The 27289-nt window shown below is 42.3% G+C and overlaps 1 protein-coding gene across 2 annotated transcripts in view; it reads left to right on the forward strand.

Moving 5' to 3' along the window:
- APPL2 (adaptor protein, phosphotyrosine interacting with PH domain and leucine zipper 2) overlaps positions 1–26518 on the forward strand; it is a 57378-nt gene extending 30860 nt beyond the window's left edge. For both annotated transcript variants that reach the window (XM_026657489.2, XM_026657490.1), the window contains exons 6-21: positions 1545–1586; positions 1696–1754; positions 3364–3510; positions 6434–6516; positions 13925–14083; positions 15709–15897; positions 17258–17300; positions 17382–17438; positions 17543–17631; positions 19513–19671; positions 19842–19891; positions 21155–21329; positions 22592–22628; positions 22786–22926; positions 24771–24818; positions 25711–26518. In XM_026657489.2, the coding sequence (XP_026513274.1) occupies positions 1545–1586; positions 1696–1754; positions 3364–3510; positions 6434–6516; positions 13925–14083; positions 15709–15897; positions 17258–17300; positions 17382–17438; positions 17543–17631; positions 19513–19671; positions 19842–19891; positions 21155–21329; positions 22592–22628; positions 22786–22926; positions 24771–24818; positions 25711–25842 (1610 nt within the window). In that variant the 3' untranslated portion in view covers positions 25843–26518. The remainder of the gene's footprint in view (positions 1–1544; positions 1587–1695; positions 1755–3363; positions 3511–6433; positions 6517–13924; positions 14084–15708; positions 15898–17257; positions 17301–17381; positions 17439–17542; positions 17632–19512; positions 19672–19841; positions 19892–21154; positions 21330–22591; positions 22629–22785; positions 22927–24770; positions 24819–25710) is intronic.
- Positions 26519–27289: the final 771 nt, after the last annotated feature.

Below are 27289 nucleotides of genomic sequence, written 5' to 3' on the forward strand. Positions count from 1 at the left end.
TGTGTGTGTGTGTGTGTGTGTGTGTGTGTGTGTGTGTGTGTGTGTGTAATGTGCACCCAAAATTTCAAATGACCCCTGCCCTTGTTCATAGGAGGGGAGAGGGCAAGGAGATATATCTCATCCCCACTATCTAAAGCCCCAGAGGTGTCAAGAACCCAAACTTTCTCCCAATTCTGTAGATGCCAAAGTCCCATCTATTACCTGTCAGGCTGCCAAAATCTCTTGTTTCCCGAGAGCAGCTATGCATTTTCAGTACAGAAATCTGTAGCCCACTGAAAATTTGGTGTAGGATAAAATTAACTACTACTAATTATAATAGTACAAGCAATTCTCTACTTACAGCCTTATTTTTCATATTGGATGCAATAAAAACCTTCATGTACTAGTTTATTTGAAGCTGCCTCAGAATTCCCACTTCTTGCACTAGAGGAATGCAGACACTGTGAGGGCCTTGAGCTAAAGCACAGTTTTGGTCTATGTGAGCACATGGTACCTTGTTGAAGAACACAAATCCTGCAATTTCTCTCTAAGCTTTTCACAATTTCCTACTGGGTATTCTTACTGAAGAGATTAATGCAAGTTACGGTGCACAGGGAGGGGGTAGTGAGAGCAGCACCTTTGAAAATCAGCTTATTTACTTAGCTACCTTTCCTCACCCCAATCAGAACATTTTGCCCAGTATCCTTAATATTGGCCCCAGCGCATCCACATTGATGTTACTGTGGCTCTGCAAAGGCACAAAGGTCTGCCCAAGTAGGTCTGATCCAGTTACAGGATCAGGGCCCTAGTTCATATGCTGTGGCAGTCACTGGTGGGCACACAGCTTTCTATGTGTCATTTAAGCAGTGGCAATATGTTGTTCAAAACAGCAGATTTTTTAGGCAAAGGACAGCTTCTCTTTGGTAATGGACAAAGTAGCCTGCAGGTTCCGTGTATAAATTACACCTGTACCTACGGGATCTTTTTCCATTGTCAGAGCTTGTACAGTAAAGCAGGTTTATCTAAAACTTACCTACCTGCGTGTACAGGTGCTTCCTTCCATGCTTCCTTTCCTGAGGTCCCAGCAGGGAACTGGCAGTGGAGCATCATGTGACCAAGTGGTACATTGGAGGAAGAGAAGTATTTCTTGCAGTAAGGAGGGAAGTGGATCGGTAAAGTGAATAGTAATGTAAAGCACAGCAGAGCATGAAGGTGGAAATTATTTATATTGCAGATGACCCCCCAAAGCCCCTTTTAGGATTGGGAACTCATTTGTGCTTACCTTGAGGTGTTTATAATTTAAGACAAGCCCCAAATGGATGAAACAAACGGGGGGCATAGGAGATGCCAGCGGCTCATTGCAAATATTTTGTAAGTGCTGCTCTTCATTTATTATTTTCAAGACATGAACATAAATTACACATTTCTGTTTGTAGGAGTAAAATGACGTAGGCAACTGTCCTTCAAGTACCTATAAAGGGATTTAGTTTTGTTGTGATTCTGCTTGAATAAGCAATGTATATAGCTCTCTCTTCATTCTGAAGTGTTGACTTTTTTTATTTCAGAAGTAAGCACTTTAAAGGATCTTTTCGGCCTTGCTAGCAATGGTATGTTTCATATTTTTGTTTGTTTCTAATGGCATGCACTAATTATGTCACAGGAGACATGTTGTGTGTATACCCATGCCATGATGCTGAAAATGCTTCTTGTTTTTAGAACATGATCTCTCCATGGCAAAGTATAGCCGATTACCAAAAAGAAGAGAAAATGAAAAGGTAAAAAAAGTCTTTTATAGTTTGGTTCTTATTCATTTTTAACGACAGCATTGGCAAATGTACAAACTTCTGGGTTTTGTGGATTGAATCCACAGTAGCTCAAGACTCCCAGTGATTGCCTTTTGAGTCAGCAACAAAGCTTTTAGGCCTCAGTTGAGAAAGGTACTGAAGCATGTGCCTAACTTGAAGGAACTATTTACATGTTTCAAGTAAGGCATGTTGTGCTGCTTCTCGGGGCACCCAGGATTGTGAGTCAGCCTCTGTGTCACACATGTGTGCTTAAGTGTTTTGTTGAATTTGAGGCCATAAAGCAGCAAGGGGAACTGTAAGGATGACTTACTTCTTCATGACAGAAGAAATCCAAAATGACCACAAAGATTTTTATAGGCCGCCTGCTGTAAAACCCACCTGTCTACCAACCTTCTAAAGGGAGGATGCTGTACTAGAGCAGTGGTCTCCAAAGTGGGGTGCACAAGAGGATCCTTGGGGAGATTTTTTTTTTTTTTTGCTTCGTCAGGTGGGAGTCCGAGCAGCTTTTTTTTTTTTTTTTTTTTTTTTTAAAAATGGTAGAGCCGGCGCGGGGGGGGGGGGTGCTCAAAATAATTTTACTGATAGGGGTGCGTGATCAAAAAAGTTTGGAGACCACTGTACTAGAGGATTATTGATGCAGGGTGTTTGTACCTGAAGTGATGTAATAATGCCATATATCTGCTGTGCTTGAAGGACTACATTCTCCTCTTCAGTGTGCCTGGCAGGTCTTTGGATATTGATTCTCATTCCACCTACAGCAAATGAATGTGATGTCAATGGGACTGATCCTGCATTTTTTGCACACCCAAGCCTCCCACTCAGTACAAAGTGTGCAAAGAACGTAAGATTGGGCCAATAGGGGGGCTTTACACTTTTAGAAAGATCAGAAGACGATTTAAGGGATCTGCATTGCAGATCAGAATGCAGTGTTTAGCTCCTGTATCGGACGTATGTGCTTGGAGATGCAGCAGATTGTGACTTGTGCCCAGAATTAATAGTTCTATGAATTACACACACATAGGACCAGGTTCTGATCTCCGCTACAATGAAATAACTCCAGACTTACGCTGATGTAACCAAAGTCATAACCTGATGCTTACAATTTAAAATATGTAGTAGTTGTGCTATTTATAGCCCAGAGAGCTGCTCATATGCTTGAAGAGAGATGAGGTGAAACTTCTGTTGGTGAGAGAGACACGCTTTCGAGCCACGCAGAGCTCTTCTTCAGGTCCTCGGAAGTTTCTCTCTCTCACTAACAGAAGTCAGTCCAATAAAATATATTACCACAACCCCCTTGTCTCCCTAAAACCCTGGGACCGACACAGCTATAACTACACTGCATACCTCAATTAAAGTTAGAGAGGCAGTTAAATATGTTGCCAGGTAGAGCCTATATTAATTGTTTTGTTTTACTTCTAATGCTTGTTTTTATCTTGTCATGGAGATATTGTTTCCCATAATGAAAAATAAATATTTAATGATGACATTAAAATAATCAGTAAATGATCTGGATATATCCATAACATGATTGTGCATTGCATGACTGTCAGTTTTAAATTCTGCACAAATTTTTATTCAGCTAAAGACAGAAGTAGTAAAGGAGGTGGCAAATGCAAGGAGGAAGCAGCATCTTTCATCATTACAGTATTACTGTGCCCTGAATGCTCTGCAGTACAGGAAGAGAATTGCAATGATGGAACCTATGCTAGGATACACCCAAGGACAGGTATGTACAGTAAAGCTAGGATAGTGGAAATGTCACTTAAAGGAACATGTCTCTGGGATATGAAAGACATTTTGGCATAGAAGGAGTTGTGGCCGCTGACATATGAAAATAGAGAAAACCTTATTCAAAATGTTTTCTGTTAAAATGTTGTGCTGCCATTTTTATTCTTTCGGTGTGAACCTGTATATTTCCTCTCTCTATTCAAACAATGTGCATATTGAACCAAATTTTGCAAGGCCTTACTCAAGTTGTGCTTTATTTATGGTCAGATAGTTGGACATTTAGCTATTCATAAAGATACTACTTTAAAAAACACACACAAAAGCAAAATCAGCACATTGTAGGCTGAATGGTATGGACAATAAACTGTCATCACAACAAAATTTGTCATTGTTCACTTTGTGCTTTTATAAGCTCACCTGTGTGACAGTTTACTTCCCAGCATGAGATATTCAGCATGCTGATGAGGAGTCTTGTGTGAACAGGAACTGGAGCATGTGTTGGAGAATAGGAGAGAGAGTGTAGTCAAGTGGATTGTGCACTTGGAAATCCTATATACTAATCCTTGCTCAGCCAGTGATTTGCTGTGTGGCTTTGGCCAAGTCTCTTCCTTGGTTTCCAAGTCCATAATATGTGGCAGTAATACTAAAAACCTACTGCCCAGGAGTGTTGGGAGGATTAATTGATTAATATTTGTACAGCACTTTGAGCACTCTATTTTAAGTTCCATTGACACTGCCAGAATGATGTAAAGGGTACTTAATGTAAATGAGAACCAGGACCTGAAACTGAGTGTAAATAATAAGTCCTATGCCAGAGGTTCCCAAACTGTGGGGCACGCCCCCTTAGGGCAGGGAGGAACGTTGGGCGGGGGGAGGCATGGCTGGGGCGAGGCATGGCTGGGGCCTGGGCCAGCCCCCACGGGGGGTGGGGAGGAAGTGCCTCCCATCTCCACTCCTGGCGCCGGCCGCCAGCCCTGCGCCTGGGGCCCCGGCTGCTGGCCTTGGCCCGTGGCTGAGGCTCCATCCCTGCCCCCAGCTATGGCTCCAGCCTCAGTCCCCTTACCCGTGTCCGCATCCCTCCCTCCCTCCTGGAGCCACATGCCTGCTCTGGAGGGGGTGGGGGTGTGGACAGGAGTAAGGGGAGGTCGCGAGGTAAAAAGTTCGAGGACCACTGGTCTATGCAGTATTATCTAGTGAGGGGGAAACCACAAAAAACTCAAATAAAAGTCAAGTAGTTCAGGGCCTTCTCTGCAAATTATCCGCACTGCTTTAGTCTGCAAAACTGCTGGAAATCTCATGAGAACAGGCCTTTGAATGAGATTTCTGATGCTTCATACTTCCACTTGGGACAAAAATAGAGTGGGTCTGTTTCTTAACTCTCCTGTACTTTGCATAATCATCTCCACCTGTGCAAAAGGTGTGTAACATAAGAATTCTCTGTCCACTTATACCAGTAGAGGGAGTTTACTCCCTCTTGGCACAGGTGTCAATCGCAGCAGGGGAATACTGCACTGATTTCCCCCAGCTAAAATCAAATGATGCTCCCTCTTCCTGTCTAGAGTGAGTAGTGTTTTCTCACAGTTCCCCCTCCCGGGCTGGTGCAGCAAGCGCTTCCCTTCCTGTTTCAATCTACTTTAACCACTGAGGCCTCTCTGCAGAGTAACACAAGGCATTCCCATTTATCTGCTTGTATGGAAACAAAGTGCCAAGCTGGAATCGTGGACTTTGGATGCCCTATACGGTAATGCCTTGTTACTGTGAGAATGCAAAGTGTCAGGCCAGCCCGAAGCCAACTCATATGCATACATAAGAAGCTGTAAAGTGCCTATCTGTCTTTGTACTGTAAGTTGTCCATATTAATCGATCAGCTAAAATGTGCGCGCCTTGTGTTTCATGATTCCAAAGAGAGGATGAGTATGAGGCTTAGCATATTGGAAATAATTTGGTGGGAGGAGCAACTGTTAGTGTCTATATGCTGTAGCTGCTTCTTCCTGTGCATGGAGATGGGAGTAAGATAAGATATGGGATCTAATATGAACCAATAGTTAATGCATGAATAGTGTTTGATTCTTTAATAATGAATTAACACTTGGTTTTATAGGTGTCCATCTAACTCAAGAGCCACTAACTAAAATAGCCTCACTGAACTCTTCTTGGGAAGGGTAGTCGATCAGAATGAGTAGGGTTTGTTTTCCTCGCCCCCTATCCATTTCTTCCATAGCAGTCATCTGGTTATGCTGATTAAGAGCACAGTTGCTAGGGAGGATCATCTCAGGCCAGGTCAACACTAGGAGTACTTTGGTGGTGTAGCTATATGGGTATCCTATACCAGCAAAGCACTCCTAGTATGGACACAGCTTAAACCAGCAAAACTGCCAGCCCTGCCCCCCTCCCCCCGCTATACTGGTAAAAGCACAGGTTTATTGGTATAACTGCAGGTACAGTAGGGGCTTTTGCTGCCACAGCTATGTTGGTCATGGATACACGTCTTTACACCCCTGACTGACATAGCTATGCCAGCAGATGTCTCTAATGTAGACCTGGCCTAATAAGCGTAATTAAGGGGAAAATCCTGGCCCCAGCTTATGCAGCAGTATGGGGCACAGTAGTGCGTACTGCCACATAACTAGGTTCTGCACAATGCTGACAAATCTGGAGGATGGAAGAGGGGTGACATGGTTCTTTAGGCCAGTTAATAGTGTTAATATTAGTAATTTGACTGTCAGTGGTCACTACCCTTCATGTTTGGTGGGAAGAGGTGGGACAGGAGAGGTTGGTGTTTCAATAACGTCTTAGATTTGAATGGCAGTCTGTGACATGAGTCACCACAGGATCATGTTTGGCACCTTCCCCACCATCCATTTTTTGATTGACAAACCTTTCTTAGATAATTTCCAGAATACCCTTATTATATTTTTCAGATTAACTTTTTTAAGAAGGGAGCAGAGATGTTTTCCAAAAGAATGGACAGCTTTTTATCATCAGTTTCAAACATGGTTCAAAGGTAACACAACACCTAGGTTTCAGTTTGGTTTTCTGTATTTATTTGTGTTAAATTCAAGCAAGATTACTAACGTCCTTCCATGCCTGGATGGGGCTTGCCCCACACAGGGCCCAGTCCTGCAGTCCTTACTCAGGAGAGGAGTTCCACCAGACGGCTGCAGGGTTGGGCTCAGACTAACAGAGTTTATTGATTTTTTTATTTTATTTTATTTCATTTGCACTTCACTGTGTGAAAGAACAGATGGGTAGGGAGGGGTGTGTGTGTGTGTGTGTGTGTGTGTGTGTGTGTGTGTGTGTGTGTATAAAAGGAATATACTATCTGCATTGCAGAGAATACGTGCATAGCAGAGCCAGAGATTTTTTTTTTCCAGTGGCAATTGAGGATCTTTGGAATAAAGCCCAAATACCGTACATTAAATAAGACCATACGCCCAATTTTTTTAATCTGGGTACCTTTAAAGGACATCCAAAACCCATCTTTGGACACACAAATCAGCATTTAGGAGCATAAAGAGGGTAAATAAACACCTAATTCCCTTCATGAGCACAGAAATTCGGGAGTTGAGCACCTGTGTTTGAAAAGCTTGTCCTGTATGTGATGTCACTGAAAAACTTTTAAATGGGGAAAAGTGTAGTCTAAGCCAAAAAAAAACCCTAACCATTTTAATAGCATTGTTTTATATAATCTGATTGTTTGATTTCTGTTTTCTAATAGTTTAGGGCCTGATGTAAAGTCTATTTAGTATTAATGAATATTAATATTATGGTAGTGCCCAAAGTCAGGATTGGGGCCCCATTATGCTGGGTACTGAACAAACATAGAAGAAAGACAATCCTTGCCCTAGCTGGCTTAGAATCTACATTGAAGTTGATAGGTGTCTTTCTGTTGAGTTCAGTGTGCTTTGGATCAGGCCCTTACTGAATATTTTCCCAATGTTGTCCTTATGCATTTGGCAAACATTTGTTTTTCCTTGCATTTCTAATGGAGATGGAAATTGGTTTCCTTATAATTAATGCTCATTAGACGAGAACTTGACAGTGAAATCCAAATTTATAGACAGTCCTGAAAACATTTTAAATCTTACATTCTAACTGGGACAGATTAGATAAAGCACTAAACAGACTTTTAGGTGGGACACTAAATTGTAAAAAGCAAATAAGGGTTCCAGTTTTTTAACAAAGGCATATCCAAATCCCTGCCTCTTCTGGGCTTGGTGGCCTTCTAAATATAAATTCATGTGAGAGCAAAGGTCATAAATAACCTGGAATATGTACTAGAAAGGAGTTGCCATACCAGAATTGATCAATGGTTCATGTACTCTGGTATCTTGAATGTGATAGTGACTAATGCCAGCTGGTTCAAAGGAAGGGATAAAACCCCCTCCAATGCACTTGCCCAACTGTTTTATACTATAGCAAGATTGGAAAATTTGTTCCTGATCCCAGCTGGCAATCAATCCTCATGCTTCAGGACATAAGTTTGATAGTCATAATTTTATCCACAGTCACGTAACTGCAGCTGCCATTCTTGTTCATAGAAGTGTCTAATTATTTTTCAGTTTCACTAAGCCATTCTCTTTAATAAAATCCCGCAACAGTGAGTTCCCTTTACAGTTTGCACAAAAGTATTTTCTTTTTCAGCTTCAATTTTGCTGCCTTCTAACTTCCAACAAGCGCCCGTCTTGTTTCTGGACTGTTTGGAAAGGCATGTAAAAGCATGTGACTGGCTTTCACTAAACTGTTCCTTATTTTATATACCTTTTTCCTACTTTGACTTACTTTTATCCTTTCCACATTAAACAGTCCTTACAAAGATCCCTCCCTATGGTTCAAATCATTCATGTAGGCTAAAGTTCATTTTTTAAACTCCCCAGAGATAGCATGTACCTTCTATTTATGAGATGCCAGAATGTTTTGTCTATATACAGTAGATTTGTTTATACAGAGCACTTTTCACACTCTAGTTAAGACCATAGAAACATGTTATAGAGTAAGCCCGGGTTTCCCAGAGTCCAGTGGACAGTGGCGTAGCCAGGTTTTAAGAGCAGGGGGAGCGAACACATAAAAAAAGGCACCACCTGCTGCAAAGCAGCAAAGGGAAAAAAAGAAGAAAAAAAAGAAAAACCCAAGTCTTGCCGCCGAAGACTGAAGAACCCGCCGCGCCGAATTACCCACCGCCGAATTGCCGCCGAAGACCCGGAGCGACTGAAGCACCCGCTGCTGAATTGCTGCCAAAGACCCGGAGCTACCTGCTGTGGGAAACCTGCACTGGATTAGTCCTCAGCCAAGCGCAGCTGGAGCTGCAAGGTAGCAGGCGCCCCACAGCAGGCACAGGGAGGAGCGTCACCCGGCCGCCACAAAGCGAGGGCGGGGGGAGCAGGAGAAGCACCGGCCGCAGGAGCCACCACAAGATGCACGCAGCGGAGCCCGAAGTGAGTGCCGCCGAAGACCCGTGCTGGGAAGCGCCGCGTGAGTGCTCAGGGGAGCAGCCGCTCTCCTGCTCCCCCCCAGCTATGCTGCTGCCAGTGGACACTCCTGTGAGGAAGCACAAAGGACTAGCTGGAGGCAGATGGGACTCACTTGTGCTCCAGAGTCTCAGCTTTCATTTAAAAACAAAAAGTCTCTAGCTGTTGTGATTGTGAATAGAAGCTTGAAAACACAACCCAAGCGTAACCAGTGCAGTGGTGTCTGCGTGAGTTTGCAGCAAGACTGAAACAATATCTTGAAGAGGCATGAATAGCACTATTCATCTCAATGAGTTACCAAGATGCAGATGATGATACTTTTAAATAGCAACACTGTTAACTATTTCAGTGATCAAAGCCTGTAAAAAAAGAAAGGAATCATCATACATCCTCCGAGTGATCCATATTTTTTGGTGCCACAAGTGGATGGGCTTAGGAGATGCCAGCCTTTCCTTCCCAACCCACCCTGCAATTAGGGAGGAGACAAGCCCCAGGAGCCCAGCAGAGCCCCACTGAAAGGAAGCCCAGCCTGAGGCCCCACATAAACTCCATATATGAGAGAGGTTTTTTTAGAGGAAAAATATCAGTGTTGCCTCAATCACTACTGTTAAAAAAAAAAAAAAATCACTAAGTCACACTGTTCTAAACATAGAAAGTAATGTTCTATTTCATGTTTAAATAGAATTTAAATAATGTATTCAAGCGTCTCATATCCAATATTGACTGTCGTTCCTTACACTAAAAAGCTGACACATTTTAAAATACAATCTAACTTAGTTAAAATTTACATCTATTGATCAGCCTTTAACCTCACATCGTGGGATTGAAGGGAACACAGTTGGTTTTATTTTTCTGGGGGTGGGGCTTTTCAAAGTTGGGAAGTCCTGGAAATGAGCCATTGCAAAGCAGAGCTATAACGCTATGTAAGAATGAAAGTCAGTCAGATCCTGCCTAACCTGGACTAAAATGCACTGTTCTTCATCCAGGTTACTATCACTGCTATGACCCTCAAAAGAACAGCAGCAACTACAGGAGCTATAAAGTTTAGTCTTCCAAGCAGCAGATCAAGTGTAGGGTTGTGGTCTCAGTAATGGAAGAACTGGCCCCAAATGCAGTCGAAGCAGCTTGCTGTCTGGCTCAGGTAGGCAGTCGCCAGCTGTAGGGGTGCCATATTTCCTATGGGCTGTAGGGTTACTTTGAGTATTTGTTATGTCTTGGAGGCACTAAAGGCGCTCCTGCTGCCTCACACATTCAGAGGTTTCACACACAAGCTGTGAGGGAATCCCAGCCAGCAGAAGTCCAAACATTGCAATAAGCATAAATTATATGTGCAGGTCCAGATGATTTTCTTTTTGTAAGCTAAGTGTCAGAACTATTTGATACCACCTTCTCTTGCCTCTCCTTGCCATCTATTGGGTGCAGTCAGTAACTCCTGGAGGGCTTGGAAAAGTGAGTAGAAAAATCCGATGTTTTGTGGTGTTATCGTTTTTCTGAAAGGAGGGGAATGTCTTCTAGCGTACTGTCCTTGCGAAGCACCTGTCCAGATACAGAAGGCTGACTATTCGGTCTAATATCTTCAGCCTATGTTTTGAAAACCGCTTTCCATTGCTGAAAAAAGGAAGAACTTTTTCTTCATTCCATCTAGCCAGAGTCTTGCTCTAGGGGGAGTGAAATGTCACAAGTCTTGGGACCCTCCTCTGTAATTCCGGGTTCATAATTCTATTAGCTGTAGAACCTGCTCTCACCCCTTTACTTGTTAGGACAATCAGAGTAGCAGCTGCATAGGTCAGGTATAGCTATACCTCCTTTTTCCATTTGATGGCCTCCGCAGCTCAGAAGTCGGCTTGGTGTTTACAGATTCCCATGGCCCCAGCAACAGCTACCAAAACATCAGAAGGCCACAAAGGATTGAAAGTCCCATTTTAGCAACCAACCCTATTATCAGGGATCCTCTTTGTTCATTTTTCTTAGAAGACAGGCTTAAATAGGTACCGTTTTGACCCTGAATGTTATTAATAGTGCTCCATAATATACCTTGGTCTTAATATTAAACTGCTTTCTTCTTTCCTATTCTGAAAACAGTGACCTTCCTTGTTCATTCTTTTAGAACGACACTGTGGTTAGAACATCATCCCCAGCTGCTGCTTTGATCCTCTGAGGATTAGCCTGTACTAGGGGAATTCTCAGCGGAATAGGGCTGGCAGACCCCAGCATCAGGAAACAGAGGGTGCAGGAAGGTGGTGTAAAGTCACCTATGTTCCCCTTCTCCCCAGGTGAGCCAAAAGCTGTTGCGGTGCACCTGGGGATCGCACCCATCGTGTCTCACTTTTAGCTAACCACCATTTTTATAACCGAGGAAGAATATCATCAAACTTACCCTGTCGGTCTTTAAGGCTTTTCATAATGGCCGACACCACACAGAAGGGCATACAGACCCACAGTCGCTTCCTGACTGAGCCCAGAATGGCTCTTTGGGCAGGAGGGATGTCTGGCCAAATATGAGCTTCTAATGGAGGCATTGCAGAGGCAGGACTTAGTCTAATAGTATGTCTGATTGGTCCATCAGGTCACGGAAATCAGTTAAAATGTTGCCTTCTGATTGGCTCAAGCATTAGGACTAAAAAGACAGTATAGAGGTAGTCTGCTAGCGTTCAATGACACAGACCTCTTAGCTCTCTTTTCACATTAGTACAGGCAGCATCAATGAATGTGAAATTACTCCGAAGCTGAAAATGCATAATAGTGAGAGACTGGATCCATGTTTGCACAGCACTGTAGTGTGTCTGTTGCTGCATCCGTGTATTTTTATTTCTCCAGGTTGAATTCTGTACTTTGAGACCCTTTTGCAGTTACCATTCACCACAATGGGAGTTACGCAGGGACGTGAAGACAGATTTGGGTTCTGCTTGTTTAATTCTAACCATGTCTGCTTTCTAAATCATGTCTAGGTGGAAGATTTTATTATTTTAAACTTGTTACAAAAGTGAAAGACTTGACTTCACTGCACTGGAAGGGACACTGTCAAGAGGAAAATAGAAATTAAAAAAAAAAATCTTATTGATGTTTCCAATAACAGTGTTACAATAGAAAGAATTTTTAAAATCTAACATACTTCTCAAGATTTATGCTGCCAAATTCCCTTTTTCCATTTCTTTAATATTGAACAATGGATCTAGAATGGTCAGACTTTTGTTTAGTCTGTCACTTTCTGGTTTTTTGGCACTAACCAGTACGGCGGGGTTAGGGTTTCCAGTAATGCAGGGGAATGTTTGAACCCACTCTGCCCCTCCTGTTTACAGGGATTTAAAAAAAAAGTCTATTTGTAAGCGGTTTTGTGAGCCCCTACTAAAAAAGGGAACCTGAGTTTTAGCCCCAAATCACTTGTGTTTCCTTAAGTAGCAATTCCTTGTATTGTTCCTCCAAGACCTCTAGATAAGACAGTTGTGGCAGCTTCAGATTGGGTCAGATTCTGCAAACCTTACTCACATGGAATAACACTCAGGTGAGTAAATCATGGAAGTCAACTCAGTGTGAATAAGGGTGAAAAATCTGGCCCTTTGAGTCCAGGCCTGTGTGACTGATGGAGAACTCTGCTGCCCTTCTGTATGCTGACAGCTGCCACCAGAGCATTTCTGAAAGTGGGTAGCACACTGTTGAAAGGCTCTGATCAACTAATCAGTGGTTCCGTGACAGGAACTCCAGTTAATCACGCAGTTCTCAGAAATAACCAAACCAGTTCTACGAAAGCCAAGGCACATTATTATAAAGCCCAGCAGGAACATTACTAGGAACATACCGATTTAGTATTAATGACTGCATCTGTTTGCTCAGCTTCCATCAAAACGCATATGCACAATGCTATTTGGCTGCTTGAAGCTTTGTTTGTGTCTCAAAAAAACAAAGCAACCCAGCCTGATTTTCACGGTTCATGTTTAGCATTTCGCATTCCTCACAGTCTCTTCACCTTAGCTTCACTCCACTATCCTGCCCTGTCCCCCTCAGCCCCTTCCCTTTTCTTTCCATGTAGCTTATCCCCTTCTAACTAAACTGCTCACTCACACCCCCCCCCGTCCCCAAAATAATGGACCTAACATGCTGTTTGCCGCTATCACATTGCTTGATCTGCTTGTGTATTCCACCCCTTCCCCCACCCTGTGCCTGTCATCTCTATTTAGATTGTAACTTCTTTGGGGCCCGGACCGTGTACTACGCTGTGTTTGTGCAGTGCCTACCACAATGGGGCCCCTTTCTTGGCTGTTCCTGTGACAAACAGAAAATAATCCTGCCATCATATCATGCTTTTTGGTCATTTTCATATCTCCTCTCTCCATATCACTCTCCTTTATAATGTTCGGGGAAGAAAACCGCCATCCTTGGTGCAAACAGTACTCATTCCAAGAAAAAACACAGTACTGTTTGAAATATGTTCACAGTAAATGCTGTTTTCTTAGAAATACAGTAAATGTGTTTGTACAGCATGCCTACAGTAAACTAGCTGCCAAGCACACGTTCTTAAACACCAGAATTTCAGGACAAACACCAAGTGAAGAACCTGGCGATACTGTCACTACCAAATTAAAAACACAGCCTTACTTGTGTTACACAAGTTTTCAATGTCTCCTTTGCAGGTGCATCTTGTTTCTGTAATCCCAGATTAATTTACTGGGAGCAATTCCTTAATCTTCATCTCTCTCCATTCCTTCTTTCCTTCCTGTATTCATTGACCAAGTGCTCATAGAGATCCTTTCATGTGTATTCTTATAACTATTTTTCCTATTTAAATCCATGTAAAAATCACTTTCTCTTTCCACTACTCCAAACCAGCAGGGAACCGTGTGTAAACACCTTTTGTGCATTTAATCCAGCTGTGCCACAGTAGCATACAATACGTTATGTGTCCCTGGGTTAACTGACTGACAGTAAAACGGGTTTGATTTTTTCCAGCATACAGGGAGAGTTGGATGTTGAAGCTGACGCCATGAGAGTATCCCAGCAGGACTTGCTTTCAGTTAATGAGTCTGTTTACACCCCCGATTCTGATGTCACCTCACCAGCAATCAACAGAAACCTTATTCAGAAGGCTGGCTACCTTAATCTTAGAAAGTAAGAAGGATAGTCCACCGTGTTTGTCTGTGTGACTGGTGGTTGATTTCTGCATTATTTCTACCATGAAGATTCTTTGAGTAAAATCTTCAAAAGCACCTAAGTGATTTCAGGGCCAAATCTCATTGAAAATCAGTGGGATTAAGACTCCTAAATCATTTAGGCACTTTTGAAATTTTTACCTTTCAGTTCCTAAATCACCTTAGAAAATGGGATTTAGGAGCCTAAGACATTTTAGGGGCTTTTGAAAGTCTTCCTCTTTGTGACTAATTGGTTTTCCCTCTACCTGAATTCACCTACAAGGCCTGAATTCGTGCATTTGAGTGTCTAAAAATAAAATGTCATGTTGGATTGAGGTCTGCAGCTCATTGGAGCCTCTGAGACTGGGATCAGGATGTTCTCTCTTTTATGGGCTAATGAAAATGCAATACTGCTTACAAGGAGGAGCTAGATTTTGGATTTTAGGGCTTTCACCACAAATTTCCCTTTACACCATCAGGAGTGGTACAGAGAAACCAGGTCCATAGCGTTGAACGTGTACCCCACTAGAGCTCAATCCTGCAGAGTTTCTTTTACTAACCCTCCCATTGACTTCAGCAGGAGTTATGTATATGGAAGAGGAGCAGAGGTGGATGGGGTCTGATTATTGTGTTTTTTGAAATAACTTAAATGTCAGTTTCCATTTAATTTGAACAGTTTTTGCTAGTTAACTGGATTACAAATGTTACCGTTTAACAGCAGTGTAAGAGATGGGTTACAGCATCGTGTAAATGACTCCATAGAAGAATGTACTTTCAATATAAGAGTCTCTTTGTAGAAGTGTAACTTTTCAAAATTTATGCCCATTTGTGTTGAAATTTCTGCTGCTCCTGATCACTTAAAAGTACAGTAGAACCTCAGAGTTATGAACTGACCGGTCAGCCACACACCTCATTTGGAACTGGAAGTTTGCAATCAGGCAGCAGCAGGGACAAAACAAAACAAAAAGGCCAGTACCGTACTGTTAAATGAAAAAAAAACTAAAAAAAAAAATTTGACAAGGTAAGGAAAATGTTTCTGTACTTGTTTCATTTAAATTACGATGGTTAAAAGCAGCATTTTACTTCTGTAGAGTAAAGTTTCAAAGCTATTAAGTCAATATTCAGTTGTAAACTTTTGAAAGAACAACCATAACGTTTTGTTCAGAGTTATAAACAACCTCCAGTCCCAAAGTGTTCATAACTCTGAGGTTCTACTGTATCTTTTTTGTTTTTTATTGAGTACAATAAAATTCCATGCAGCCTCATCTCAGTTGTTGGCCCTAAACCTTCTGCTGTTCGCAGCTAGGAAATATTGCAAATGATTGTTCGTTTTAAACTTGGATCACTCAAAACCAACTGCCCCATAACCCTTCAGCTTGCCCTGGGGATGAGTCTCCATTGTGGTTGGGTGTCTTTGACATGTTTGTTGAAATTTAGTTTACAAGTTACAAAGATCCATGTTTGACAATAAGGATCAGCCCTGCATCTGCAGCAGGACCTGCTCAGAGTTTGGTGGGGGTGGTTTCTGATCCAGGAATTGAATTGGGGTTATTTCTAACTAGAAATACTGTGCTAACTGGTCTTAATACTGTGTGTTCCCTATAGTAAAACAGGCCTGGTGACTACAACCTGGGACAGACTCTATTTCTTCACTCAAGGGGGAAACCTGATGTGCCAGCCCAGGGGAGCAGTAGCTGGAGGACTGATTCAGGATCTGGATAACTGCTCTGTAATGGCAGTGGACTGTGAAGACCGACGATATTGCTTTCAGATCACCACTCCTACAGGAAAATCGTATGGGTCACAAGTTTTCTGTTAGAGAGCAACCAGTCATGTCCGGTGTACCAGATGGGGTTTCAGAATGCCTAATGGTTGTGTTAACACAGTTCCTTAGGGCTAGTCTACACTTACCGGTTAGTTCGACGGCTGCGGATCGAAGTTCCGAGTTCGATTTATCGCGTCTGGTCTGGACGCGATAAATCGAACCAGGAAGTGATCCCCGTCGACTGCGGTACTCCAGCTCAGCGAGAGGAGTACCGCGAAGTCGACGGGGAGCCTGCCTGCCGCGTGTGGACCGCGTCTGAACCGCGGTAAGGTCGAAGTAAGGTATGTCGAATTCAGCTACGTTATTCACGTAGCTGAATTTGCGTACCTTACTTCGATTTGGGGGGTATGTGTAGACCAGCCCTAAGTGACAGCCATTTGAACTGAGCTGGATTGCCATCATAACGCTGACCTACAGGAAATAGATTTTTGCACATTTAAATCAAGTGCGCACGTTGCATAAATGATGAATGTTGTGTCCTTTAGGAATAGGGTATTCACACAGCTGGCTGCTCACAGAGAGGCACAATTTAGTAGCCGGAGTGTAGGACTTAGGAGTCCGGTACTCCAGAATAATGCTGGCTCTGACATTCACTGCCTCTGTAGATTTATGATAGCTCAGTTCTCTATGTGAATAATACCGACTTGCCTACCTCAGAGTGCTGTGAAAGCTTCATTAGCTGAAGTACTCGTGAGTACCATCATCACAAGTGCAGAGCCAGGTATCCAGTATAACTCTATGGATTAAGGTTGTAACAGAGTCATGATTTTTTTGGTGCGAAAGTTGCAGCCGTGGCTTGTTAAAGCTGTGGTTTTGGTGTGGTCAGTTCAAGTACCACAAAACAAATAACCGCACACAAAAATAGAAACAGGTACACCACCATGTAAGCTGCAGCACCTTCTGCCAAGGTACGCAGCCGGCCTTCCCGAGCAGGGCAGCAGCACAGAAGGGACACCGTGTGTCCTGCCTGGCTCTCAAAGCCAGCATGACGGAAGGGCAGCTGGACCAGGTTTGAATGGCATTGCAACCCTGCACAGCAGCTCGCAAAGCTGAGTGAGTGGTATTGCAACCTGGCGCAACACCACACAAATTCACGGCAGCTATAGAAAGTTGTGGTGTGTGTTTAAAAGTTGCAGTTTCCCCAGCGAAATCACGGCTTGTGATTTTCTTACAGCCTTATCTGTGATGTAGAATCGCAGTAGTTAAAGATGAACTTGCGAGATTATTGAGTCTCCCCCCTTGAAACTGTCTCTGTGTGCAGGGAGAGTGAGTGCATGTAATATAACAATGATACAAGAAAAACATGAATCTAATGTATTTGTGTTTTAGGGGGATAACCCTTCAAGCAGAAAGTAAAAAAGAATACGAGGAGGTAAAATATTTCACTGGTTAACGTTTTTACTTTCTTATCCCTTAAATAGTTTGGAGTGTTCAGTTTCTTTTCTCCTTACAGTGGATATGTGCGATCAACAACATCTCCAGGCAGATCTATCTCACCGACAATCCAGAGGTGAGAGCTTGTTTGTTTTGATCTGCTCTTTCCAACTTGCTTTGTTGGTGTAGCACAGGACCCATAGCATTGCTGTAAGGGTGAAATGTCATTTTGTTTTGTAGGCTGTTGCTATCAAGTTAAATCAGACAGCCCTTCAGGCAGTGACCCCCATCACAAGCTTCGGAAAAAAACATGAAAGTTTGCGTCCCAGGTAAAACTTGCTTTTCTGTAGGAGTGGTTTTTGCTGTTGTGCAGTCAGTCAGACTCTGCTTACGGGGCAAGAGAGATGTGGGAAGCCCAAAGTGAAGGCAGTGGGATCCCATATGAGTTCAGGGCTCTGCTGCGTACAGTCCAGCTTGCAGGATCGAGGCCCCAGCCACTTCCAATTTTAACGTACAGGTGGGGTTTCTCCTGTTCATTTGTCATGAAACAGACACAGTACTTAGATTGTAAACTCTTCGGGACAGGGACAATTTTATTATATGCTTGTATAGTGCCCAGCACAATGGGGTCCTGATTACTAATTGGGGGCCCTTGAGTGCTGTCACCATACAAATTTAATGTAGACTGCCTTGCCCTAGTCCTGTGTGTACTCTGAAACCAGCACAAGGAGCCGTCTTGCAGTCTTCGCTGGGTCTGCTCCTGGACCCATTCAAGTCAGGTGTTAAAGCCTCTATCCCCGAATAGAGGTTGTTAATGAAGCTGCGTGCACCTGGATGTAAAAAACACACAAACGTACGTTTTCCATTGAATTTTTCTTGAGAAATCCAGCCTCTTGACCAGCAAGAACTCCTCAGTCTCTGTGACTGGGGTCCAGAGCCAGCTCCAGAGACTGACTATATTCATGCTCTGAATGCATGACCCTAAAAGCAGAGCACTAAATAAAGTAGAGCAAATTAGAGTAGAGTGTCTCTATCAAACTTTAGTAGGTAAAAACGTCTGTATGAGTTTTGTATACAGTCCTGCTGTGATTTTTTCCAGCTTATGTATTTCTTACTGGCTTGTGCATATCTAATCACTAACCCTTCAAAAGTTTCACCTTTTTTCACTCCATACTGACTTCCAGCTAAAAACTAGTCCTTCCCAGTTTACTGTGATTCCTTAGGGACCTCATAGGCTCCCACAAGCCATAGGAAGTGCCAGTCAAATGAGAAAGAGAAGGTGGGTGAGAATATCTGTGGCTCAAAAGCTTGTCTCTCTCACCAACAGAAGTTGGTCCAATAAAAGCTATTACCTCACTCACCTTGTGTCTCTCATATCCTGGGACCGACACAGCTACAACTACACTGCATACTTGCTTTCCCATTTCACTCAGGAGGTGGGAATTTTACTTTGGTCAGGGTTTTACGTTGCCCTGGATAATTTAATAATGAATAACTAGGGAAAATACCTGCATTGAATTTTGTTACATGGAGGAAAAATGTTAGTTGGGTTGCAGAGAGTTAGCTCTGCGTTATTCTGTGTACAAACAGAAAATCAAGATTCTGCTATCAAAATAAATAAGCTTAAATATCGGTAGGGGATTTCTGCAGTTGTAGGAAATTCAAAAGCAGTTCCACACCCTGAGGAACTCTGTGAGGAAGAACAGGGACGAATGTTACATAAAACACACAGTTTGCTCCTGAGTATTGTACCAAATCTGTGACATCTGGGAACTTTGGTGGTTGTCATTATGTCCATTCCCTTGCCATTCAGGACTTCACAGATAGGCAGCTCAGATCCTCTCTGCTCAATAAACACAGGTCTCTAATACTTGAGCAGATACACTGGCGCAGTTCTGATTATAACCAATAGAAGGCAGTGGTGCGCACATCATTCACCATGGTAACATGTAACCAAGAGCAGGCACTGCAGCTCATTTGGAATTTGTTCCCCTTCTTTTTGGATGTAGCAACATTTCTTTTCACTAGTAAGTGATTTTATTTATTACGATGAAGAGGAAGAGAAATTCAGTTAGTAGCCTCAGTGACGTGTTAATATTGCAGTTTGCTTATTGGGGGCAATGAACGCTGGGATTTGGTGTAAACCTGTCTTCCTTCCAATGTTATGACATTACATTTTCATTCAAAACCTTTCTCCATTTTCAATGTAGCCAGAATGTGAAGAATATGGAGATGGAGAGTGACAAGATCATCCCTAAAGAACTGTCCACCAAACCTGACTGCACAGAGCTAATAGCACCTGGAACGCCGATTCAGTTTGACATGGTACTTCCTGCAACTGAATTCCTGGATCAAAACAGAGGTGGCAGGTACAGCCAGCTAACGTTCAACAAATTTGACCAAACGGTTTGAGAGGAAAGGGCTATTCCCTTTACAACATTTGTGTATGATCATTCAAACCGATAATGAGAACTTTCATAAAATCAATCTGCTGCTCTGAGCACATATGTGATTAGATTTTCTTAAAAATATTTTTCAGGCGCACAAACCCATTTGGAGAATCTGAAGACAGCAAGAACGATGAGGAAGGTAAACACTTTTTTGGCTCATTATAATGGAGTAATAGTTAGAAGCATATGTATAGTGTTATTAACGGCTTTATAGATGGTTTTTCAGCCCAGTGCTGGGTGCCTGACCAGCAGCCGCTGTTCTCACGACCCCCCCTCAACAATAGTCTTGCAACCCCCTTTTGGGTTGGGAGCCCCAGTTTGAGAAACGCTGACCTAATATAAGGGGCCTCTGATCCCGACTGAGGCTTATGGGTAGGGCTCTACCCAAATAATGGCCGTGAAAAACGCATCACAAACCATGAAATCTAGCTATTGGAGGGGGGGAAGGGGTAGGGCTGGGATGCCCCAGCTGGGGGCTCCTACCATGCACCAGGCTCCAGCTGCTAGTCCCGGCAGGGCTGGGGAGGAATGGAACTTCCTCTTCCCCTGTATAGCTACTATTGGGGGGGGGGGGATCAGACCCACCTCCGGGTACCTCCGCCGACTGCAGCAAGCTCTGTGGCTGCTGCCTTCAGAGCCCAGGTCTGAAGGTAGTACAGAAGCAAGGGTAGCAATCCCGTGACCCCCTTACAACAGCTTTGCGACTCCTCCCAGTGACGCCCTCTGCCCCGTTACAACACGGTGACATTTCAGATGTCAACATCTGAAACCATGAAATTGAGTAATTTTACAATCCTACGACTGAAATTAACCAAAATAGACCATGCATTTGGTAGGGCCCTACACTTCTGGGTGCTGCTGTATAATACAAATAGTAAATAAGAGCTTGTGATGGAGATGGGCACTTAGTATGCAATAAGCGAGGAATTTGAAACAGAAATGTTATCACATGAGATTAGAACCTGAGGCTTTCTGCAAAATTATTGTACAGTTTTTAAGAGTGATAAATAAAATCAGTCCAACTACTTAATAATCAGCCATCCCAGAGCTGGAGCAGCAGTGAGAGAAAGACCAAGGGTGGTATTACAACAAGTCAAAAAGAAAAAAACTTTAATAAAAAATTAATCAGTTACAAAATTTAATATATATTTGTCTGCTGTAATTCTTATTTGTTACACTTGCACGCAATCCAAGCATTTGGTAAAGCTGGGTCAGACTAAAACCTGGCTAACAGGGAATATGATTGAAGAGGAAATGATGTGAAAAGCACAGTTATCCCAAGTTAGGACCCGGTAATTGACCGTAGTTTTTCAGAACAGTTCTGGTAGTAATTAGATATTTGATAACTCTGAACACAGGCATGAATCAATGTAGTACAGGAGCCCATTACTTTGTATTCCAGATTCACTCTTGCAGCAGATGTTTGTAGTTCGGTTTTTAGGATCTATGGCTGTTCAATCAGATGATACAAATGAGGTGATTTATGAAGCTATGAGGCAAGTGTTGGCTGCTCGTGCCATCCATAACATCTTCCGTACAACTGAATCCCATCTAATGGTCACCACCAAGAGTCTCAGGTAGAGTAAAATTCTTAACACACTCAGCCCTACCATTCTGTTTTCCATTTGAGGTATCTACAGGCGACAGGGTGTTTTTAAATACACCACCTTTGTTTCCCCAAAGAGTAAGAGATTTGCACATATGGATCTCTACAGACAGAACAACAAAAGTTTGAACAGGGAAAGGCCCATTGTTACAGGCATAATTTTTTTAATTATAAAGCCAATTGTGTCACTACAGTGGAGGAGGATATAGCATCCACGCTGTAACCATTGCCTTTTGTAACAGACCAATGACTGGGCCCCCCACTCAGATCTCTTTAGAGTGAGACTGTAAGTTCTAGCAATAAACAAAGCCAAAAGTTGCTCTGGTATCATCTAAAAGTTTGAAATTGGGGGCCCCAGCTCCTGGGACTTGCTGTTGTAGAGGACTCCAACTCACATTAAAGTGGGTCCTTTCTTGTCTCACAAGTTAGAAATCATCCCATCCAAACTTTCAGGATGCAGCAAGGCTGCATGTTACTTCAAGAACAGTAGCAGAGAGGTCTAGAAAGATCGCCTCTGTGCAGACACTCCTACTTCACTTCGAATTTGAAACACAATACTGCAAAATAGATCACTTGTCCGGTTTTTATTGCTTTTAAATAAATGTCAAAGCTGCCTCCCCATCAAAACTTTGATAGGCGAGCCAGTGCACAAGTCAGGTCTCTCACACACACACTTGGGGAGAAAAAAAACTTTATTTTGGGTGTTTTTATTAATTTGATAATGTACAAGTACAAACCTGTGTAGTACTAGTTTATGGCATATAGGCTATTCCAAGTTTCCTATGCCATCAGAAAGGCAGCATGGCAAAGGGCACTGGGCTGGGAGTCAGGGGAGCTGAATGCCATTCCTGGCTTTGCCACTGACCTACGGCAAGACTTTAGGCAAATCAGTTCAAGTGCGTGCCTCAGTTTCCCCAGGTGTTAAATAGGTATAATGATCCTCTTTCTTTTGTAAAAGGTTTAAGCCAGTGGCTCTCAAACTTTTTTACTGGTGACCCCTTTTACATAGCAAGCCTCTGAATGTGACCCCCCTTATAAATTAAAAATACTTTTTTATATATTTAACTCCATTATAAATGCTGGAGGCAAAGCAGGGTTTGGGGTGGAGGTTGACAGCTTGCGACCCCCTGAGGGGTCCCAACCCCCCAGTTTGAGAACCCCTGGTTCAAGCTATATGGCCGAAGTCATTACAGAGTGCTCAGTATTCTTACTTAAAACTTTTTATAATTGCAGGTTAATAGATCCTCAAACCCAAGTTACACGAACAACTGTAAGTAATTCTTCATCTTGATAGTAAAGTTTAAATAATTGCAACATCTCTTTGATTGTTTCCCTCTGCACTGATAACATTTAATCCCAGAGAGGATTGGTCTCCCAACCTAGTTGAGCTTTTGCTAGTTTTAAAGTTCTCTAATCTGCTTTTCCAGTTTGAACTTGCCAGCGTGACACAGTTTGCTGCCCATCAGGATAACAAGAGACTGCTTGGTTTTGTGGTCCGTGTCACCGAGTCTCTAGGGGAAGAATCCATGAGTGCGAATATTTTTGAGAGCAACACAGAAGGCGAAAAGGTGTTGTGATTGTTTTATATTGTATTTTTATACCGTTTTTTAAAAAAATGAATCCTAGTGTCAGTCTGCCTTTTGGAAGCCTCCTATAGGGTGAATGTTACAGAAACAGTCAGATGGTTTCCTTTATTCTTAATCTAATGATTGTGGGACATGTGATGGCATAAGCACATAGAAAGGAACTTATGTGAATGCTGATCCTACTATCTAAGGTCTTAGGAGTCAGTGTCCAGCAGCAATGCTGGCAAAAGCAAGGTTGTAACCTGTATTGTGACGGCTACCTTTAAGTTGTTGTATGCAGTATAGTTGTAGCTGTATAGGTCCCAGGCTATTAGAGAGAGAAGTTGCATGAGGTAATCTCTTTTATTGGACCAATATGTATAGGTGAGAGACAAGCTTTTGAGCTACACAGAGCTCTTCTTCTGGTCTGGGAAAGGTACATCCAGGGTCACAGCTAAATGCAAGGTGGAACAGATTGTTTAGCATAAGTAATTAACACATATTCTAAGGGACCATTCAAGCCCTGAAAAGCACTGTGTGGCTCAAAAACTTCTCTCTCACTAACCGGCTTTGGTCCCATAGAAGATCTTCCCTCACCCATATTTTCTCTCTAACTACCTTTAAGAAAACATGAATTGTGGGATAGTTGAAATAGACTGACAGGGGAGTGGGAGTGTTAACTCATTTCCTAATCTCCCAGACTTTACAACTTCTTATAGAGAAGAAGACAATGCAGAATGTGTCTCTGGTTTGATATTAATGGATACAGCTGCACATGAGATAACAGAAGGCTGTGCAAAAAACTAGTAGTAAAGATGGGAGAGACCAAGCCCACCATTTTGTTTTGCATTCTTAAGACCACTACTGATGTGGAAGAACTTTTTTCATTAGTAACTAAGGCCCTGATCCACCTAAGTTAGGCACCTGCCTCCCACTTGATGTGGGTGTTTCTCTCACTCTCCTGTTGAAGTTGTTCAACTGTGTATGAATAATTAGTCATGGAAGCAGGGAGACTCGAGCTTAGTCTCCCACCTCCCAGGTATGTAGCCTAACCACTGAACTACAGCATCATTCTCTCTTGCCCAATGACTAAGTATTTATCCAAAATGGAACAGCTTCAACAGGAGAAATTGAGGGAGCCCACATCAGAATAACCCACAACTCAGTAGTTAGAGCTCTGGTGAGAGATGGGAGATCCTCTTCAACCAAATCCTCTCCCCATCTGCCTGAGGGGGCAGATTGAACCTGGGTCTCCCTCATCTTATGCGAGTGCTCTAACCATGGGCTAGAAGTTGAGGTGGATACCACCACCACATCCTCCAGCTGTTTTGTGCAGAGTGAGGCGGTGCTTCATTCCTTCCCCCAGGAAACACGTTAGGCACCTCCCTACAGTCTGGAATTAGGTGTCTAGCTCCATGAGGGAGCGGTTCTTAGGATACACCCCTCTTGTTGGCATCTCCTCTTAGGTGGCTCCCCGCCTAGCGTGCTGGTTTTTTGTGGCTCCCCATTCTTTGTACAGGGAGTCTAGGTGCCTGACTCAGGCTTTGTGGAGCTGAGTGTTGTTCCCGTGATTTCCCAAGCATCTAAAAAGTTGAGTGTCGTGATGCTTTGGGTCACTAAGGGTCCATTGACTTCAGTGAGCATTGGAGCAGACCCTAGCTTTGTAAAACAGACATATTTAGACATGCATTCGTATGATGATAGGTTTTTTTTTAAAAGAGATACTCTAGCTATATGAACAGTCTCAGAGATGATGAATTTTCATTGATGATGCTTCATACAAGTTAGTTTTTAGTAAAACTTTAAAAATCTATGCTAAGTCCACTTTTTTTTTCCTTTTTTTGCAGATTTGTTATGCAATAAGTTTGGGAAAGGAAATTATTGAGGCTCAAAAGGTGAAGTATACTTGTTTTATTTTGATTTCCTCTCACCAGTCTCTCATTGTAATGCTCATGTATGTCCTGTAAATTTGACTGCACTGTTTGGCTCTCTTACAGTGTATAAAATATAGTACAAACTGAAGACTACTGCTGCTACTGCACATTGAACACAGACATGCATTTAACTCAGTCATCAGCTAAACAGCACAAGTTTACATTTAATCTGATTCTGCACCAACCTAAATTGAATTTAAATATATATGCAATTGTCCACTGCAGGGAGAAAGTCCTTGTCAAGTTTAAAAATAAGCCCTCTAAGTTAGTGAAAAAGGCACCTAAAAATGAAAAATTGAGATTTCTGCACTAATACTTCACTGTAACTATCCCCAACTCTTCTCCTCGGGGCTGAAAAGTTAGGATGTGTTTTTTCCACCCAAAATAAATGGAAGTTACAATTGTGAAGATTCATATCAAAACCTCATGATTTACCAAAATTTTCCTACACATTTCTGGTGTCACTGGAGTTCCAAAGCAAGTTAGATGTATCAATAGTTTACATAATAAGCAAAGTCCCCTTCTCCCAGGAAACAGGGTAAACTCATTATTTCTTCAATAGTTGACAAGTTACCCACAATTTTCACCAAATATTTCAAGGGCTGGAGTAGTAATTCTAGGCAAGAGCAGCAAATAAAAGCTCTAATCCTGAAAACAATCATGCATGTGTCTAATTTTGCACAAGTAGTCCCACTGTACTGCAAAGTTGGGACCAAAGTCTCATATACATATATAGCCATATTTTAAAATATGTCATGCAGAGAACACAAACCTGAACAGAAGCTCTATATGCTAAAAGAAGAAAGATACCACAGCTTGTTGAACTTAATGTTCATTAACATCTTCATTTCAGGATCCAGAAGCACTAGCTCAGTTAATGATGTCCATGCCGCTAACAAATGATGGCAAATTCAAATTATTGAATGACCAATCAGAAGAGGATGGAGCCATACCTGAAGAGAGGGGGGAGGAGTCAGAAGCATAAACTTTTCATGCCTCGTATGCTGGTTGGGAAGGGGGAAAGCAAGGAGTCTTCTTTGCAGAGAGCTCTGGTTTTCAAATGTTTGTGCACACCCTGGGCCAGGTTCTGTTTTCTCTTACAGTAATGAGAATAAGGAGTAACTGAGTGTAGTTTCTCTTGACTTACAGTGGAGTGAGAGCAGAATTTTGCCTTCTGGGTTTGTTTGGAATAGCTGACAATCTTTTGTGGAGTGTTTCAATGTTAGCTCCTTGATGCTGGCAGTCAGCTGAAAAATGCTGACTGTTCGAAGCAAAGGGTTAATATCACATTCTTCAGTTTTATACACTTTCGGTTAGTTTGGAGGTGCTGATCACCTTATCATTGACTTCAGTTGGAGTTGTAGATGCTCAGTCTCTCTGAAAATCAGGCCACTGTAGAAATTTTGTACCTGTAGTGATTAGTAACTTCCATAGTTTGCATGATAGTGTATCTGAATGAAGGTTAAGAAAAATGCACTATTTACTTTATTTTCAAATGAAGTTTTTTAGTTTCTAGTGTACTTTAAGTGTAACAAGAATTTCTTTTGTGCTAGTCTATTTACAAAACTATTTGATAAACACTAATTTTTTCCTATTAATCTATTTTTGTATTGCACCTAGAATAAGCTTACAAAATAAATTTAAGTGCCTATTCATCTTCATGGGGACCACACTTACTCAATTACAGAATGTATAAATCCTGGATATAACACAACTCCTGGATTTGTTAGTTTTAAATACAACTAAAATGCAAACAGAATCCAGAACTAGTGAAGGAATTTGCATGTTTGTGTGTGGTTTTTATATGGTTAAGCTTCTTGAAAGTAACAGCCAGGGATAATGGTCATAAGTCAGTATGTTTATAGCATTAAGTATGGTTGTATAACATTAATTTTATGGTGAAATATAAAGTCTGACAGTCTGCAACAGTCTTCAATAAAAAAAAAGTTTACCAATAAAATGCTAGATTATAAATCTGTGGTATAGTGACTGGTGTTTTCACATAGCTTGCCTGAACTGAGGCACTTTGCACTGGCTAAGGAGTTTTCTCCAGTTTCATCTGCAATAAGTTATACAGGAGTTGCTGATGGAGGTTTTACCATTTTGTGTTGCGTAGTCAAGAAGCAGCTGGTCGGTTGGATCACTAAAGACTGTATGCAGTGGCAAATACTTTAAAGACAGACATCACAGGAAAACTTTCTAAAACTGTCCGAGGGAGGAAAACCCATACAGCATTGGTTCATGCTGTTCTCTATATCTAGTTTCATTTAAAAAACTTAGCTGGAACAGCTGATTGAATTAAATCTAAATTTCTTGTTGGGCACTTAAGGAATTAGCTTTTCTGATACTAGAGCAGGGATTGTCAACCTTTGGCACGTGGCCCGCTAGGGTAAGCACCGTAGCGGGCTGGGCCAGTTTGGTTACCTGCTGCG

Source organism: Terrapene carolina, unplaced genomic scaffold (genome assembly GCF_002925995.2).
Source record: "Terrapene carolina triunguis isolate 2854851 unplaced genomic scaffold, T_m_triunguis-2.0 Scaffold247, whole genome shotgun sequence".
Lineage (NCBI taxonomy): Eukaryota > Metazoa > Chordata > Testudines > Emydidae > Terrapene > Terrapene triunguis.